We start from the raw sequence: 17,028 nt of genomic DNA, 5'->3' as shown, positions 1-17,028 counted from the left end.
ATATAATCACTTAACCTTGCTGAAGATTTTTATTGATTATATTTGTTTCTTCCCTCAGTAAATTGTTTTGGGGGTCGCCCGTGTTCAAAACTCACATTCAATACTTTCCCCCTTACAAAGTCAACCTAAGATTCTGAATATTATAAATTAGTCATGAATTAATGGTAATATCCTTACCCTTCAACCAAAGATTCAGTAACATTCATTATTTTCCAAATTCTTGCCTTTTAGATTGATTTTGAAGCATTGTCATTCTGTATATTTGCTTGTTTGGTCACAGTTATAGCAAATTCATAATGAATGGTGATTTACTTTGGAGGGAGAGACATAGCTCTGACTAGATAAAGTGAATGTGACTGCGTTGCAAATGTAAATATTACAAATACCTGACAAGAAATTGTGTGAAATTGGAAAAAAAAATAGGAAAATTAGCCAGTCAACCCAATGCACCCTTGCCTTTAGGTTCTGGCATCACAGTTAACCAGTCTTCCTGGAGACATTGAAAAAATGCTCCTACAGTACTTGTACAGCGCCTAATGGTTGTTTGAAGAATTGCATTTTGCTGATGTTGGTTAATGAAAAACCTACAACAGACGCCACCCTGTCCAGTGAAAGATATTTGCTAATGAATAGCATTACAGCAAGAAAAAGGAGCCAGATTTAAATGTAATGCAACAGTCATCTTTGGTACAGTTTTGCTTTTTAATTCATCATTGTCTTGATTCATTCAGGCCCAATCGTTTGCTGATTCTGCATGGATTTTTAGATGAAAATGTGCACTTTTTCCACACAAATTTCTTAGTATCACAACTAATCAGAGCTGGAAAACCATATCAGCTTCAGGTAAGTTTCGATTCCCAGGAACTGGGTACTTTATTAAGAATACCAGTGATTAAATAACAGCAATATTTTGGTTTGTCGTCCTAATTTTTAAATGACTATCCATGGACACTGTTGTTTTAATTATTTTCTAAAATAGTAATTGAGTCAGCCCATTATTCTTGAGATGACTATGCTAGTGTATTGAATCTTTCTGATAATTGACATGAGATATATACCTTGTCCCATTAATATGGACAGATTGAATACATTACATACATACATTTTCACTGCACTGTGAATGTTGTAGTCTAATTACAATTTTCTCCATCCTTTCATTTGGTGTAATTGTAAGTTTCCTAACCTTGCCTCACTTTTGTTAGTGTTCCAGTCAAATAAAGCAATGTTTTCTTTGAGTTGGTGATGTCATTTCCTGTTCTTTTTCTCAGAGGTTGGCCCATTTACCACCACCTGAGAAAAAGAACAGGAAATGACATCACCACAACAAATGACATCACCAACCCAAACATCTAAATAGAAAGCAGGAAACATCAGTGCTTCGTTCGGAGGCTCACTGAAAATGTTGCCTCGTATGGTGACAAAACGTCTGAAAATGAACCTTCCAGCTCAGCGAGTAAACCTACATCCAGAACCTCCACCTGAGCTATAAATCTTCTGAAAACTCATTTTGACTCATAAGATTTTCTTGCCTGTTCGTTATATGAATTGCTGCCAAATATTTTAATACAACTCATCTTGGAATTTTGCTTTTCCAAGGCTATTGTGGCACTTGCTTTGAATGACCTTATGCTTGTATCTCCAAGTTCAGAGTTACTCAGTTGTGAGTATTTTTTCAGTGCTACAATTCTTTGAAAATAACTGGATGCTGTCTCTCTGCTGCAGATTTACCCCAATGAAAGACACAGTATTCGCTGCCCTGAGTCTGGAGAGCACTATGAAATAATGCTGCTACACTTCCTACAGGAATACCTCTGAGAAAACAAACAAACCACAATGAAAGAAATGCTTTTGGACAGTTGCTGATATTCGGTTCCTGGTGACTTGCTCTCTGTCAAACAACATTCTCCATGCCCCCGTCCCATATATCCTCAGTCCTAGCTACAACAGTTCAGCGGTTTTATTTTGCAACTTCCTTTCTGAACAATGTGCGGATACTACACTGATCTCACTGAATTGATTTTAAACTGTGATTTGATAAGACTGAAACCTAACATTGTTACTTTGGTTTAACTTATGTGTTAATGGTACAGTGTGGAATCAGCTAATGCACCTAAACCGTACACTGGCAATGATTTCAACTTTTTGTACATGCCTTGAAAACTGCACGATTGTGGGAGAAAAAAAGAAATGATTAAAGCCAAATGATTATTCACGGCTTCAAAAGACACATCCAGACATGCTGCTGTGAATTTGAAGTACCACTTTGCAAAAATAAGAACAAGCTTCAGTTGTTCCGATTAGCCGCCATATTTCTAAAATGCATCTCCATAGGAACTTAAGTTCTCATCATTCAGTTAAAGACTGAGTTTTAACCTCTGCAAGCTGCACCACCCAAGAAGTGTGTTTCAGGGCAGGAGCCAACTACAACTTTGCTGAGTATTCAAAGTGCGTATTATTAAAAGAAAATATTTTTATGGATTCTTATTCTTTTATAATGAGTGTATGGCATTGTAACTCATTAAAACGATTGTAACGCTTAATTCTTCATGTGTTATTTCTCTCAAAGTGTCCTTGCAAGTCATTTGCCTTTCTCTCATGAAGAAATCGACCTCAATTGCACCAGTGTTAAGTGTCCTTCTGTTTGCTCGTCCAGTTTGGTTATTTGTAGGTTCAAGAGAATGTTCAGCTCTGGAGAATATCGCTCTCAATTCCAGTCCTATCTTCATCCAGTAACGTTACTAATTTGCCTTATAATGGCTTTAACATATTGACAGGCTGTTCAGTATTTCACATAATGCAAAGGATGAAAATATGTGCTAGGTCCAGGAAGGAGTAATTCAGCTGAAATGAAGTTTGAGGCTGTGTTTCAAGAGATCCTTAAAAAAGGAGAGGGGTGGATGAGATGCATGTGTTTAAACGAGAAACTCCCAAGTCTGGACCAAGCTGACTGAAAGCCTGGCCACTGGTTATGGGACTAAAGGGTGAAGCATGCCTATGAAGTCAGTCAGACACGTGAAAATGTGAGATTTTGGACTGACGATTACAAAATTAATGTAATCAATCCTTAATGATGCTGGATGCAAGGGAAACTTGTTTGGAATGCTCTATTTAATTGTGTAAGTTAGTGTAATCAAGTTAGAGTCAACAAGATGATGGCTATCCTAGAATGGTAGGAGCAATTGTTAAAGGCTGTTCTAGGGTTGAAAAGGGTGAACCTTCCAGCTCAGTGAGCAAACTTACATCCAGGATGAGCGGGGTTAATGCACCACATATAGTATCAGAGAATGTTGCCTGAGATTTTAGTTAGAGCCTCTTTGGCAAGTAAGAGCAGCATAAACTTAATTGGAGGGATTAATATAAATTGAAGAGTTGGTCCCAAATCTGTCTCATTCCAGAGGAGTCAATGGATAGTGACTGTGCGGTAGTGAATGGAGTCTTACTCTACTCTAGCAAAACTGTGGGAAATCTACATATGTTTGTGAAAATGAACGCGTCAGAGTCCAAGAAATGTTGCAGAAGTATGAGCTATTAAACAGCAACCCCAGTGAAATCCTTACAGCTAATTAACTAACTAATTTTATTACTTTTACATATTTTCATGCTTTCAGTGTTGTATTACTTAATATTGAAGTTACAGACAAGCTCCTGATAAAAGAACAATGTTACAGGCAAACCCGTTAACCAATGGAAGATTAAGGTACTTGAGATTAATGAAATTTTATATAGGTGGTACAAACTTTTAGTTGGTTTGATGTTTAGGAGAAAATTCAGGTGATGGTTTAAAGCCGTAGCACATTGACACTGGCCAACTTGGAAGGATTGCTGTGATTTCATTCCTAATTAATTTTGCCAGGATAATTGCAATAGCTAATTTTCTTGTCTAAACACACCTCCAGAATTCCCCTAAACGCATGGGATTTATTCATTTCCCTCCCTTATCCACATGCTGTGGCTACAGTGACATCCATGATAAACATATGATTGGAATCTTCTTGGCTCCATCTCATCAATACTTTCATCCACAGCCACCTCTGCTGTTAGTGTAGCAACCTTATGTCATTGAGTCAAAAATTTGTCCCTCAAATGCCAGAAAATATGAAAATACTTACTTTTGGTCCTTATTAGGACTTTGTTACCCACTGCTGTTCTCATTCAGCATTTCTTATACTGAATAAGATGATGAACGGATGATTCTTATTGAATTGTGTTTGAGCTCTGTAATCCGTCACCAAAAGCATTAAATTATATTCAACAAAATTGTCAACATCACTCTTACTTTGAACTGTTACCAAAACCCACAATCGTCAATCACTTCTGTCAGACACAGAATAAATTTCATTTTTGTTTTTCCTGTCCAGTCACTTGTAGAATTTGGAATGTTAAGAATTTGTTACTCCTTTCTTAACCTGTTGTACTACTTCCACCATTTACTTCACCTGCACTGGCTGCCTTAACACTCACCACAGAGTTTAAATTGAAATTCTTCCACTCCACATCCTTGTCTCACTACTGTTGCAAACTTCTACAGCATTACATTACTTTGTATAAATGAATTCTCTAAAAATAACTTTGAATACTCTATTTCACCAATGCTGGAGCTAAATTGTTCCTTGTTGCATCTTTAATAGCACACTGTTGAGATGAACCAATCATACATTTCTACTTCCCTTGATAGAACACTGAACAAAGAAAATTATAGCACAGGAACAGGCCCCTTAAGCCCTCCAAGCGCACGCGCCAATCCAGATCTTCTATTTAAAGTTGTTGCCTATTTTCTAAGGATCTGTATCCCTCTGCTCCCTGCCCATTCATGTATCTGGCTAGATACTTCTTAAATGACGCGATCATGCCCGCCTGTACCAGGTCCACTGGCACCGCGTTTCAGCACCCACCATTCTCTGCATAGAGAGTTTTCCATGCATCTCTCCCCTAAACTTTTTCCCTCTCACTTTCAACTCATGACACTTAGTAATTGAGTCCTGTAGTCTGGGGGGAAAGCTTCTTGCTATCCATTCTGTCTATACCTCTCATGATTTTGTAGACCTCGATCGGGTTCCCCCCGCAACCTCCATCTTTCTAATGAAACTAATGCTAATCTACTCAACCTCTCTTCATAGATAGCGCTCTCCATACCAGGCTCAAACCTAGTGAATCTCCTCTGCACTCAGTCCAAAGCATCCACATCCTTTTGGTAATGTGGTGACCAGAACTATACACAGTACAATGATGATTCCTGACGTTGTATGCCATCTTTACTTGCTTGATGATCAGAATTCTATCTTATGGAGGTATCATTTGATAAATGATAAACCAGATAAAAGAAATTTCAATTGGTTAAGAATTGCAGACATTAAAAATGGGTAACTTGACCTCTTATAAGCATGTGTCAAGCTAGCTTTGTTTTAATGAAGGCAGTTGACACAATGATACTGCATCAGCAGGACATGCTGCCCCCAGTCTAGCAGCAAAGTTAAATGCTACTTGCCATCACCAACATGAATTTTCGACTCCTTTGATAAATTCCTGTAAGTAAAATATTTGTCAGAAGTAAGTTCCCTTTCTTTATTCCATTATTGGTGAGTCAGCAACTATGCCACCTTTCCCAGATGTTTGCTTATAAATGATTACACAGGAAATCATTGATTGTGATATGGTTGTCTCCCAAGGACATGAAAGATGATATGTAATTTTTTTTTCAATAGGTAATGTGTACTGGCTGTTTTCTCTTTAAAATAATGGAATTTTAATGAGACCAAAAGTGCTGCAAAAAAAAGTGAGAGTCAACAGAAAACCATTACAGAGTGAGTGTTAATAGATTAAGTAATCTGCAAATTGCATATTAAATCCTCTTAGATCATTTACAGATTCTTAGTGAGAATGGAGCAATAGTGGAAAATAAAAATGACAAGCAGACATTTGGGATGTACAAGTATAGAGTAATCCATATCAAAATTTGTGAAATTTTTCATTTTACATCTACAAAATGTAGGGCTGTTTCTTAAATTAACAAGAATCTTATTTGGAATCTGTAAGAGGTAAATTGGTTTCTGGCTCTTGCATGTGGGAAAGTAAACATCAAACTAATTTACTGATTAAATTTGTAAGAACAACCAAGTAGAAATTTATTCCAATGCAGAATGAAGGTACACCATAGGATGAGCAAGGCAGTATGGAGAGGGTGCAACAACTATACACTAAGAATTGTATGAAGGAAAAGTTTGTAGTGCTTGAAACATTCAAAACAAGAACTTTTATTTTATTGCCAAGATTAATGATCAAATAGGGATTTTCATAATAGTACACGCTTCCAAGTCACCATTTGGATTTGTATTGTGCATTTAACATTGCTTCACTTATGCATTACGAAGCAAAATTTGATACTCAGCCACTTGGGGAAAAATAACACTTGCTGTTTTGATGACAAACAGGAATCTTAAAATGCTCAACAGGAAATGTATTATTTTTGAATTATAGTGCCTGTTATGGTTTAGGAAACTTGGTAGTCAATTGTAAACAGCAGCACCCACAACATCCAATAATATATGACCAGAGAAACGTATGCAATAACATTCAGATAATTTGTGAATGCTGCTTGAGGAATTAGATTGTTAGGATAACCTCTCTTCCAAATAGTTCCATGGGATATTTTACATCCAACTGACAGAGCAGATGGCGCCTCAGTTTCATGTCTCATGTGAACGAGAGCAAGCACCTCTAACAGGGCAGTACTCCCTCAGTACTGCCCTGAAATATAGGCCTTTATGTTCCTTCTCTCATCCTGGACGTGACTGAGGCAAAATTGTTACTGCTGAGCTACAGCTGAAAACAAAAACTGTAAAGAGGCATCTCAATTGTGGAATAAAGAAAGAAAAGTACTTTTCTTTCAAGTGATCTCATTTTGTATTTTGTCCTTTATATAGTTAAGCACAGTCACTAAAAACTATAGTCTCAAGGGTTTGAAATACTGTCAAAAGTCTGAGAATAATATTGGCCCCAAGATCACTTCATCCTGCTTGGATGCTGCCTGACCTGTTGTGCTTTTCCAGTGCCACACTTTTCAACTGTATCCAAGAACTTCCCTGCACTTCAAAAGCATATTTGTTAGATTTGCTTTGTGACTAGCAATGACAACTTTCCCATTTGAAAAAAAATAGTCTGATTAGTGAAATGAACTTTGTTAAAATGTAATGATGGTATACAGACCATGTTAGCATTTAAGGAGTTGGTATCTGTTTCACAACAGTTACATTTATTTTGAGGCACTAAAACTAAGGCAGAAATGGTGATTCAACCGTGGCCAGAAGTTAAATTAGATCAGAGTGAGTGAGTCACAATGTTGTGAAAAGCAGGAAACCTGGGGATTTGCTGCTGCTTAAAATTCAATGAGAGAGGGTGGAGAAGCTAAGAAAAATAAAGTGTGAAAGTAAACTCGCACAAAATGTAAAAATGAACTGTAAAATCTTTTATATGTACGTAAAAAGCAAAAGCTTATCAAGAACAACCATGGACATGTGACCAGCAGAGACCAGAAATTTATAATGGGAGAATAAGGAAATGGCAACGCAACTAAACAAATGATTGGTGTTTGCCCTCAAGAGGGAAGCTACAATAAGTCCCAGAAATATTCAATTATCAAGGGATTAGTGAGAATGAGAAATTGAAAATACCTGGCATTAGTAATCACGTGGTACGAGAGAAATAAATAGTGCTGCAAATTGATAAGTCCACTGAAACTGATGATCTGTATTGGTGTTGAAAGGAGTGGCTGCACAGATAGTAATGGTGATCAGTTTTCCAACATTTACACATTCTGAAATGATTCCTGAAGATAGTAAGCGTAACACTTAAGTTTGGAACAGAAGAGACAGACCAGTTAGATTTGACATGAATAGTAGGGAAAATGTTGAAGGCTGCTATAAATTTGATCATATCTGACATCAAAAATAGTCAAATCATCATCTAACTAATGTTCATTGTTGTAAAATTTCATCTATTTCACTAATGCCCTTTGGGGATTGATATCTTACCAGCTTTACCTGTTTGACACACATGACTCTAGATGTAGAGTAATGTGGTTGAGTCTTAAGTGTTTTCTAAAATGGCCAAAAAAGTCACTCAGTTGTGTCAAACCACTGCAAAATCTTTTTTAAAAATTGAAGCCAGACACACTACCTGAAACTAATTTAGGCTCCAGAAATGACAATGGCAAACATGGCCTTATCAAACCTGCAAAATCCTCTCTAGCATCATCTAAGAGCTCTTGCCAATATTGGAATGGCTGCCCTCCAAACTAGTTGAGCAAGACTCTGACATGGTGGCACTCTTAGCAATGTCCCAAACACTACCATAACCATCCTTGGATATCTTCTGTCCCACCACCAAGACCGATTCACCAGAGGTGACATCACAGTCGTCTACAGTCAGGATGGAGTAGGCCATGGGGTCGTCACTGTTGACTCTGATTTTGGGTCAACCCTGACTGTCACCCCAGAAAAGATGATCATATCTAGCAACGCAACAGGATATTTCTTGAGGTTGTGAACCATCAGCAGCAGATTACTTTATGACCTGTCATCATCCCACTCTACCATTGCAGTCAAACTTGGAATATCAACCCTTGTTAAAGTCTGCAGGAGGGCCTCCCAGGAGCAGCATCAACTATACTGAAAACTGAGGTGTCAGCTTGGTGATACTGCAGCACAGGGCCATATACACGCGAAACATTGGAAGCACTTTGCATTCCTATCTTATCCAGTTGTGATTGGTGAAGGACAACTAAATAACTGACAGGAGGTGGAGGCTTCACAATACCCCATCCTTGATGCTGAGGAACCTCAGCACATCAGATCAAAAGATGAGGATAAAGTAATTGATCCAACTTCAGCCAGAAAGTCTGAGTTGATGATCCATCTTGGTCTCCTCCTGAGGTCTCCAGCATCACAGATGCCGTCTTCAACAAATTCAATTCGCTCCACGTGATGTCAAGAACCAACTGAAGGTATTGGGTACTGTGAAGGGTTTGAGTCCTGACAGCATTCTGGTAATAGTACTGAAGATTTCTGCTTCAGGACTCACCATGGTCCCAGCCACACTGTTCCACTTCAGTGACAGCATTGGCATGTGGGAAAATGCCCAGGTATGTCCTGTGCAGAGAAGCAGCACAAATCCAACCTGACCAGTTACCACCCTGAGTCTTTTCTCAATCATCAGAAAAGTAACAGAAGGTGTTGTTGACAGCATGGTCAATTGACGTTTTGCAAAGGAATTATCTGCTCATGGATTTCATTTTTGTTCTGCCTGTTGTAATCTGAGGTAACCCTCTTCGCTGTCCACTACACCTCCAATTTTGGTGTCATCTGCAAACTTACTAACTGTACCTCTTATGCTTGCATCCACGTCATTTATGTAAATGACAAAACGTAGAGGACCCAGCACCCATCCTTGTGGCAGTCCACTGGTGATAGGCCTCCAGTCTGAAAAACAACCCTCCACTACCACCCTCTGTCCTCTGCCTTCGAGCCAGTTCTGTATCCAATTGGCTAGTTCTCCCTGTATTCCGTGAGATCTAACCTTGCTAATCAGTCTCCCATGGGGAACCTGGTCGAAAACCTTACTGAAGTCCATATAGATCACATCTACCGCTCTGCCCTCATCAATCCTCTTTGTTATTTCCTCAGAAAAACTCAATCAAGTTTGTGAGACATGATTTTCCACGCACAAAACCATCTCTTTATGATTTCATGCTGAGAGGACGACGATTCCAATTTGAAAATATTTCTTAATTTTGTATGCCAATGAAAATTCTGAATTCTATATTTAAACAGTAAACTAAAAGCATTTTAAAAAAATTTTTGTGCCATGTAAGTCTGGTTTATAACCAATTGAATCATGTGGCTTCTTTCTTTTAGGTAATAACTGGGATTATAGATTTCTCTACTTTTTTGGAAAATGAAAAATCGCAGTCTCTGAAGAGATCATAATAAAGGAGAGAATGACTGTACCTCAAGCATGTGAACCATGAACAGTATCTGCTAATGTGAGAATGCTGTGGAGTTGGTGACCAGCTTATTGTGAATAAGACCACGGAGCAGGAAATGAATCCCATGCATGTGATGACCTTGGAAAGGGTGAGGTAAAAATGAGAAAGAGCTAGGTTGAGATGAGAGGTGAGTACTAATGAAGGAAGATCAGTAAAGGAAACTTTACACATAGACTGCTTGGATGGTCCTGATCTCCTTGACAATTGCATGAAACTCTCTGGGAACAGAATAATTATGGTTGACCATAATTTTGTAGCTACCTCTTTGCTGCATGAACAAGCCTACCTACCGCAGGCAACAACCGAATGACATCAATAATTTTTTTAAAAGGTCGCTCTTTGTGTGAAAGAACATTTCTCAAATGTTTTGGGTTTGCTACGGTGACCATTTTTTGGCGCCTATCTTCATAGTACCCAAAATAACTTCTGTGGTTTCATCACCACATGTAGAATTTATATTATGATCAAGACAAATGATATTCTATTCTAGTTACACTCACAAGCATGAATGTGTATTGGTTAAAGATTTTAACTTGTCTTACACAGAACATGTGATAATCATAAAACCTCATGGGTCTATTTAATTAACTTTAATCTGTTCACCCAAGCAGCGTCCAGATATTGCAAGGGCTTTGATAACGCTACTGTTGCAAGAAGTGTAAATTCTTAAAACTTGATGCAATGTTTGTGTTGCATATGAACATTGCTGAATCCAACTGTGTATTAACATACTCTGTGGCATAATGTTCGATAGAGTTGAGTTTGGGTAAGGAGGCATTTGATCAACTTGAAGTGTGGGGGATTAAGGGTGTGTCAGCCTCCTACTACTCTCTATTCAAGTCCAGGCTCGCTGGTGACCTTTTTAATCCCTGTGTCAATTGAAAGCCTTAAATGGACCTCATCCTGCAGCTTCTCATATTAACCAATAATTGGGTGGGGTCGTTTTTTTAGGGCAGACTACTGAGCAAGCCTCTGTTTAATGAGAGAGGATTGATTAATGACCTCAAAGTCAAGGATTCTCTTGGTGATGGGTACGGTGATGTGGTTGCATTTGAGGGTGAGAATTAAGTGTTTTAAACTGAAATAAAGGCAGTGACAAGAGTACAAAGGTATGAGACCACACTTGGCTAAAGTGCAATAAGGAAGAAGTGAAAAGGTAAGTTGTGTAAGTAGCAGTGAACATGTTGGGAGATATTTCATAACTCACCAAGAATATAGTCCATTGAGAATGAAGAAAGGAAGGAAGAAAGAAGGAGGTAAATGCAGATTTACATGTTTGGGTAAGGGTGTAGATGTGTTTGGGATTCTCTTCCAAGGGTAGATACAGGGCTCATTGGGCTGAATGGCCTCTTTCAGTACCGTAGTGATTATATGATTCTCGGGACTGTATAGAAGGGTGCACCATTTGTGGTTAACTGAGGAATCTAAGGAGAGTATCCAATAGAAAGTAAAGACCTACAATGCTGCCAAGAAGAGAGAACGCTTTGGAAAAGTGTTATAAACCAGCGAAGGAATACTTTAGCAAAAGTCAGGAGAGATTAGAGTATGAGAGATATTTGGCAACAGATGTAAAGACAGACAGCAAAACTTCATGAATGAAGTAGCTGAAGTGAGCTTCAGTCTCTCGGGATGAGACTGCTGAGCTAATAATGGGAAACAAACAGCTTGTATCAGTCTTCACCAAAGACCAAATAAGGCAGAGAATAGGAAGAAAGAAACTGAAAGCATCATGACCATTCGAGAAAAAAATGGAGAAACATAGCTCCCTTGTTCATGGCTGTTCTGTGTCTGATTGTAGGTTACCACATCAGGATGGAGGTTGTAGCAGAACCAGATCCTATCCCCTTGCTGCTGAACCCTCTCTCTTGTCTTTGCTTCAAAGTCCTGTTCTCCTTGCCCCATTCCCGAATACCCTGTCTCTCTGCAACTCCAACCTCAGTAGCACTTGCCAATATCTGGGGATCAAACAGCAATCTCCACTGTGGTACCAGCAGAGGCCTGGCCTCCCCTTCTCATGGTGATCCTGAAGAACTGCTGACATCAAACAAAGAGCTGCTGATGTGGAATTCTGAAACACAAACGGAAATTGATGGAGAAACTCAGGAGGTCTGGCAACATGTGGAGGGAGAAAAAAGTTAATGTTTCAAGTCCAGTGACCCTTCTTCAGAACTCGTGGGGTTTGCTTTGGTGACAGCTCTCAGGTGGGATTTCTGTCTTACTGAAGATTCATTAAACTTGAGTTTGGTGAAGGTGATCCTGTTTTAGTTCATTTTGTAAAAAATACATCCCAAGGATGGACTTCAGTGAAACTTGGTACACAAATAAATTGTGACCCTGGGAAGTGCTGTATGCATTAGAATGTATGAAGCTGGATAAATCTCCCGGTCCTGACCAGATATAGTTGAGAGTGTGTAGCTGGAAAAGCACAGCAGGTCAGGTAGCATCTGAGGACCAGGAAAATCAACATTTCGGACAAAATCCCTTCATCAGGTGTATCTGACCAGATATATCCAAGAACACTGCTAGAGGCTAGAGAAGAAAGTTCGGGGCCCCTGCCTCATATTTTTGTATCATCGTTAGCCATGCGTGAGTTCCCGGAAGACTGGAGGGGAGCGACTGCTGTGCTGTTATTCCAGAAGAGTTGAAAAGAAAATCCTGGGGACTCTAGACCAGTCAGCTTAACATCTGTGGCAGGTGATTTACTTGAAAAGATTCTAAGAGATAAGAGATACGTGCATTTGGAAAGGCAGGGTTTGATTAGGAATAGTCAACATGGCTTTGTGCATGGGAGATCATGCCTCACAAATTTGTTAGAGTTCTTTGATGAAGTGACCAAGAAGGTTGATGAGAGCAGGGCAGTAGATGTAGTCTATATGGACTTCAGTAAAGCCTTTGATAAGTTGCACATGGTAGGCTGCTCTGGTAGGTTAGATCGCATCGAATCCAGGGGGAGTTGGCAAATTAGATACACAATTGGCTTGATGGTAGGAAGCAGAGGGTAATAGTGGAAGGATGCTTGTCGGACTGGAGGCCTGTCACTAATGGAGTGCCTCAGGGATGGTGCTGGGCCCATTGCTGTTTGTTATCTATATAATGACTTGGATGAGAATGTACAAGGCATGATTAGTAAGCTTGCGGATGACACTAAAATAGACAGTATCTTGAACAATGAGGAAGGTTATCAGAAATTGCAGCAGGACCTTGATCAGCTGGGGAGGTGGGCTGAGAAATGGTAAACTGAGTTTAATATAGATAATAGTGATGTCTTGCATTTTGGAAAGTCAAATCAAGGCAGGAGTTTCATGGTGAAAGTGGTAGGGTCTTAAGGAGTGTAGTGGAACAGAGGGACCTTGGAGTTCAGGTGCACAGTTCTCTGAAAGTGGAGTCACAGGGAGACAGGGCAGTGAGGAGGGTTTTTGGCACACTGGCCTTCATCAGTAAGGGCATTAAATATCGAAGTTGGGAAGTTATGCTGCTGCTGTACAGGACATTGGTGAGGCTGCACTTGCAGTATTGTATAGCTTTGGTCACCTTGCTGTAGGAAGGATGTTATTAAATTGGAAAGAGTGCAGAAGAAATTTACAAGGAAGTTGCGAAGGCTCAACAGTCTGAGTTATACAGAGACGTTGTCCAAGCTAGGACCATTTTCTTTAATGCATTGGAGATTGAGGGGGATCCTACAGAAGTTTGTAAGATCATGACAAGCATGGATAAGGTGAATGCACTCACTCAGGGTTGGGGAATTGAGGACTAGAAGGCATCAGTTTAAGGTTAGATGGGAAAGAATAAAAGGGAACCTGAGGGGCAACTTCTATTACACAGGGTGAGATGCATATGGAATGAGCTGTTGGTAAAAATGGTTGAGGCAGGTACATTAATGACTTTTAAGAGGCATTTGGGCAAATACATGGATAGGAAAGGTTTGGAAGAATGTGGGCCAAATGTGGAAAACAGGGTTTGCGCGGATGAACGTTTTGGATGACATGGACCAGTTTGGGTCAAAGGGCCTGTCTCCGTGCTGTGGGACTATATGACTCTATGACTGTATGATCGCAGTGACCTGTCATTGGAATTTTGTGAACTATTCTCAAAATTTCATTACAAATACTCAAAATTATCATCTGATTGACCACTGTTCATTTTACATTGCCTTGTATTTGAGGTGTTCTCCATTTCCATGTTAGTATCTTGTCTGTAAAATAATAACACTCGGGGATTGTTCCTGATTCAGTTTCTGAGTAGGCTGTTAGGGAACTCAATTTAGAATCTTGCATTTCTGTTCAAGAAGGTGCGCTGAACATGTCAGCCTCATTATCTTTACCTTCATCCATTTCAGTTAAATATTCAAAAGTTTAATCTGATAACTGAATTCCCAAATCATCTCCTTTCTGTATAATGATATACTTAGTCACAACACAAGCAGAAAGCAATCCAGGATGTTCCTTTTGTAACATTTCAATTTCTTTGCATGCACTGGTTGTTCCACCATATAATCATGGAATCTCTGTGATCCATTAAGTCCATGCTGCCATTCTGAAGAGCATCCCCCACCCCACCCTGTCCCTATGACCCTGCATTCCTGATGGCTAATCCATCTAACTTGCACACATTTGGACTGTGGGTTGGAAAGCAGAGCACCCAGAAAAAACCCACGCAGACACGGGGAAATTCCACACATACAGTCACCCGAGGCTGGAATTGAACCTGGGTCGCTGGCGTAATGAGGCAGCAGTGCTGCCAATAAGCTACTCTTATGTCAATATTCTTGAACCTGCCATGCAATTTTCAAAAATAAAACAAAATCTATCCATCGGAATTTGTTTCACTTCTCCCACTACAACTTCTCCACCAAAAGTTAGGCCACTTTTGGAATATTGTGTGCAATTCTGGTCTCCTTCCTATCGGAAAGATGTTGTGAAACTTGAAAGGGTTCAGAAAAGTTGTTGCCAGGGTCGGAGGATTTGAGCTACAGGGAGAGGCTGAACAGGCTGGGGCTGTTTTCCCTGGAGTGTCGAAGGTTGAGGGGTGACTTATAGAGGTTTACAGAATCATGAGGGGCATGGATAGAGTAAATACACAAAGTCTTTTCCCTGGGGTCAGGGAGTCCAGAACTAGAGGGTATAGGTTTAAGATGAGAGGGGAAAGATATAAAAGAGACCGAAGGGGCAACTTTTTCATGCAGAGGATGGTACGTGTATGGAATGAGCTGCCAGAGGAAGTGGTGGAGGATGGTATAATTGCAACATTTAAAAGGCATTTGGATGGGTATATGAATAGGAAGGGTTTGGAGGGAATTGGGCCGGGTGCTGGCAGGTGGGACTAGATTGGGTTGGGATATCTGGTCAGTATGGATGGGTTGAACTGAAAGGTCTGTTTCCATGCTGTACTTCTCTATGACAAATGTGAAGTGGGTGTTCCCGATATGATGCGATTGGTCAAACAGCTAGACGTTAAGCAAAACATACTTTATTTTAAACACATTAGTTAAAATACACACAAAAAGAAAGAGGAATTTAGAATGCCTTAACTGTTGGAAAATGTAGCTGAATAATAGAGGTACTACTATTACTAATTAACTGTTCCAGTATAGGGTGAAAGTGAGGACTGTAGATGGTGGAGATTAGAATCGTGAGTGTGATGCTGGAAAAACACAGAAGGTCAGGCAGCATCCGAGGAGCTGGAGAATCGACATTTTGAACAAAAAGCATCCCAAAAACACACCCTTTGACAAAACGGTAAATTCAGACACAGATTCTTACATGTAATTCTCCAATCTAGGGGAAACAACATCAAGAGATTTGAGAGAAAGTAGCGATTAGAAATCATTTACTGAAGCTCCGACTCTTCTGGGACCCAAACAGCTTCTGACTGCTACAGCTAAAAGTCTAGAAAGCCTGATCTCTGAGAACTGGCCACCCCTCTTCTATTGTTACAATTGTTTTTAAAAAAGACCTAAACACCTCTGGTCAGCATGGACTGGTTGGACTGAAAGGTCTGTTTCCATGCTGTACATCTCTGTGACTCTGTAACCTTCTAAACTGTTGACTTAGGCCTTCTCCATTGGCCACTTCGGCACCTCTGCATGTACAACATCTCTTCAAATAATCTCAGGACAAAATAATCTCTTTAAAGTGACAGCTTTGTCACAACATAATATCTTTTAGATTCTGAGAACTTTTCTCTACCTATAGTGATCTAAATCACTGATCCCACAGCATTTTGCTTTTCCTGTACAAATTCTGTGAATATCTAATTAGTTTAGATTAGATTAGATTAGATTTCCTACAGTGTGGAAACAGGCCCTTCGGCCCAACAGGTCCACACCGACCCTCCGAAGAGCAATCCACCAAGGTCCATTCCCCTACATTTACCTAACACTATGGGCAATTTAGCATTGTCATCTTAAATTTTATTGATAAGATGCAGGGGCAAGTGAATAATCATTGAGTATTACCTTTTTGATAATTTTATAATCTGGAGATTGTTCTTCTGACAGAGTACAGTACACAGTCATAGCTGTATATACCACAACACTTTGTGTAACATTAAAGTCCAAATATCTTTTGGCAACTTAATCTGTCCATTTACCTTCCCAAATGAGGTAAAATGACTTTAGTTTCTTCCCTCTGCAGTAATTTTAGGCACTCAGCGCAGGTTGTTGGTAAAATCGAATCTTTCATTGGAATCAGAATCATCTTCCAAGCTATTACCTCTTCCTTTCTTCCTTTACTTCCAGCTTCTCTTTGACTAAATTGACCAATTTCCTCATCTCTTTCGAGTTCAAGCAGTTTAATTCCTTTCCATTTCCATTTTATTTTCATAGCTCTGCCCCTTTCCATTTCTCTGATTTACTTTCTTCTCACTTTCCCCAATCCTTGTTTTTCTCTATCCTCAAACACAAGTCATTGTATTTATTATTATTCTAGGTTAATAAGTGGAGTGCCTGATATTATGGGGTTTGGCGATGCCAAGGGTTGGTTTTGAGTCCA

General features: G+C 39.5%; 2 protein-coding genes across 7 annotated transcripts in view; both read left to right on the top strand.

The window, feature by feature from the left end:
• dpp9 (dipeptidyl-peptidase 9) overlaps positions 1-2,540 on the top strand; it is a 111,040-nt gene extending 108,500 nt beyond the window's left edge. For all 6 annotated transcript variants that reach the window (XM_072593796.1, XM_072593801.1, XM_072593798.1 and 3 more), the window contains 2 exons: positions 732-843; positions 1,723-2,540. In XM_072593796.1, the coding sequence (XP_072449897.1) occupies positions 732-843; positions 1,723-1,815 (205 nt within the window). In that variant the 3' untranslated portion in view covers positions 1,816-2,540. The remainder of the gene's footprint in view (positions 1-731; positions 844-1,722) is intronic.
• Positions 2,541-5,708: 3,168 nt separating this feature from the next.
• The window catches only part of LOC140494527 (cathepsin L2-like), a 46,597-nt gene continuing 35,277 nt past the window's right edge, over positions 5,709-17,028 (top strand). Inside the window, exons 1-2 of the mRNA XM_072593795.1 lie at positions 5,709-5,801; positions 9,909-12,240. The gene's annotated coding sequence lies outside the window, so the exon portion shown is untranslated. The remainder of the gene's footprint in view (positions 5,802-9,908; positions 12,241-17,028) is intronic.

Source organism: Chiloscyllium punctatum, chromosome 24 (assembly GCF_047496795.1).
Source record: "Chiloscyllium punctatum isolate Juve2018m chromosome 24, sChiPun1.3, whole genome shotgun sequence".
NCBI classification, from domain to species: Eukaryota; Metazoa; Chordata; class Chondrichthyes; order Orectolobiformes; family Hemiscylliidae; genus Chiloscyllium; species Chiloscyllium punctatum.
This window is presented reverse-complemented; position numbering and strand designations above follow the sequence as displayed.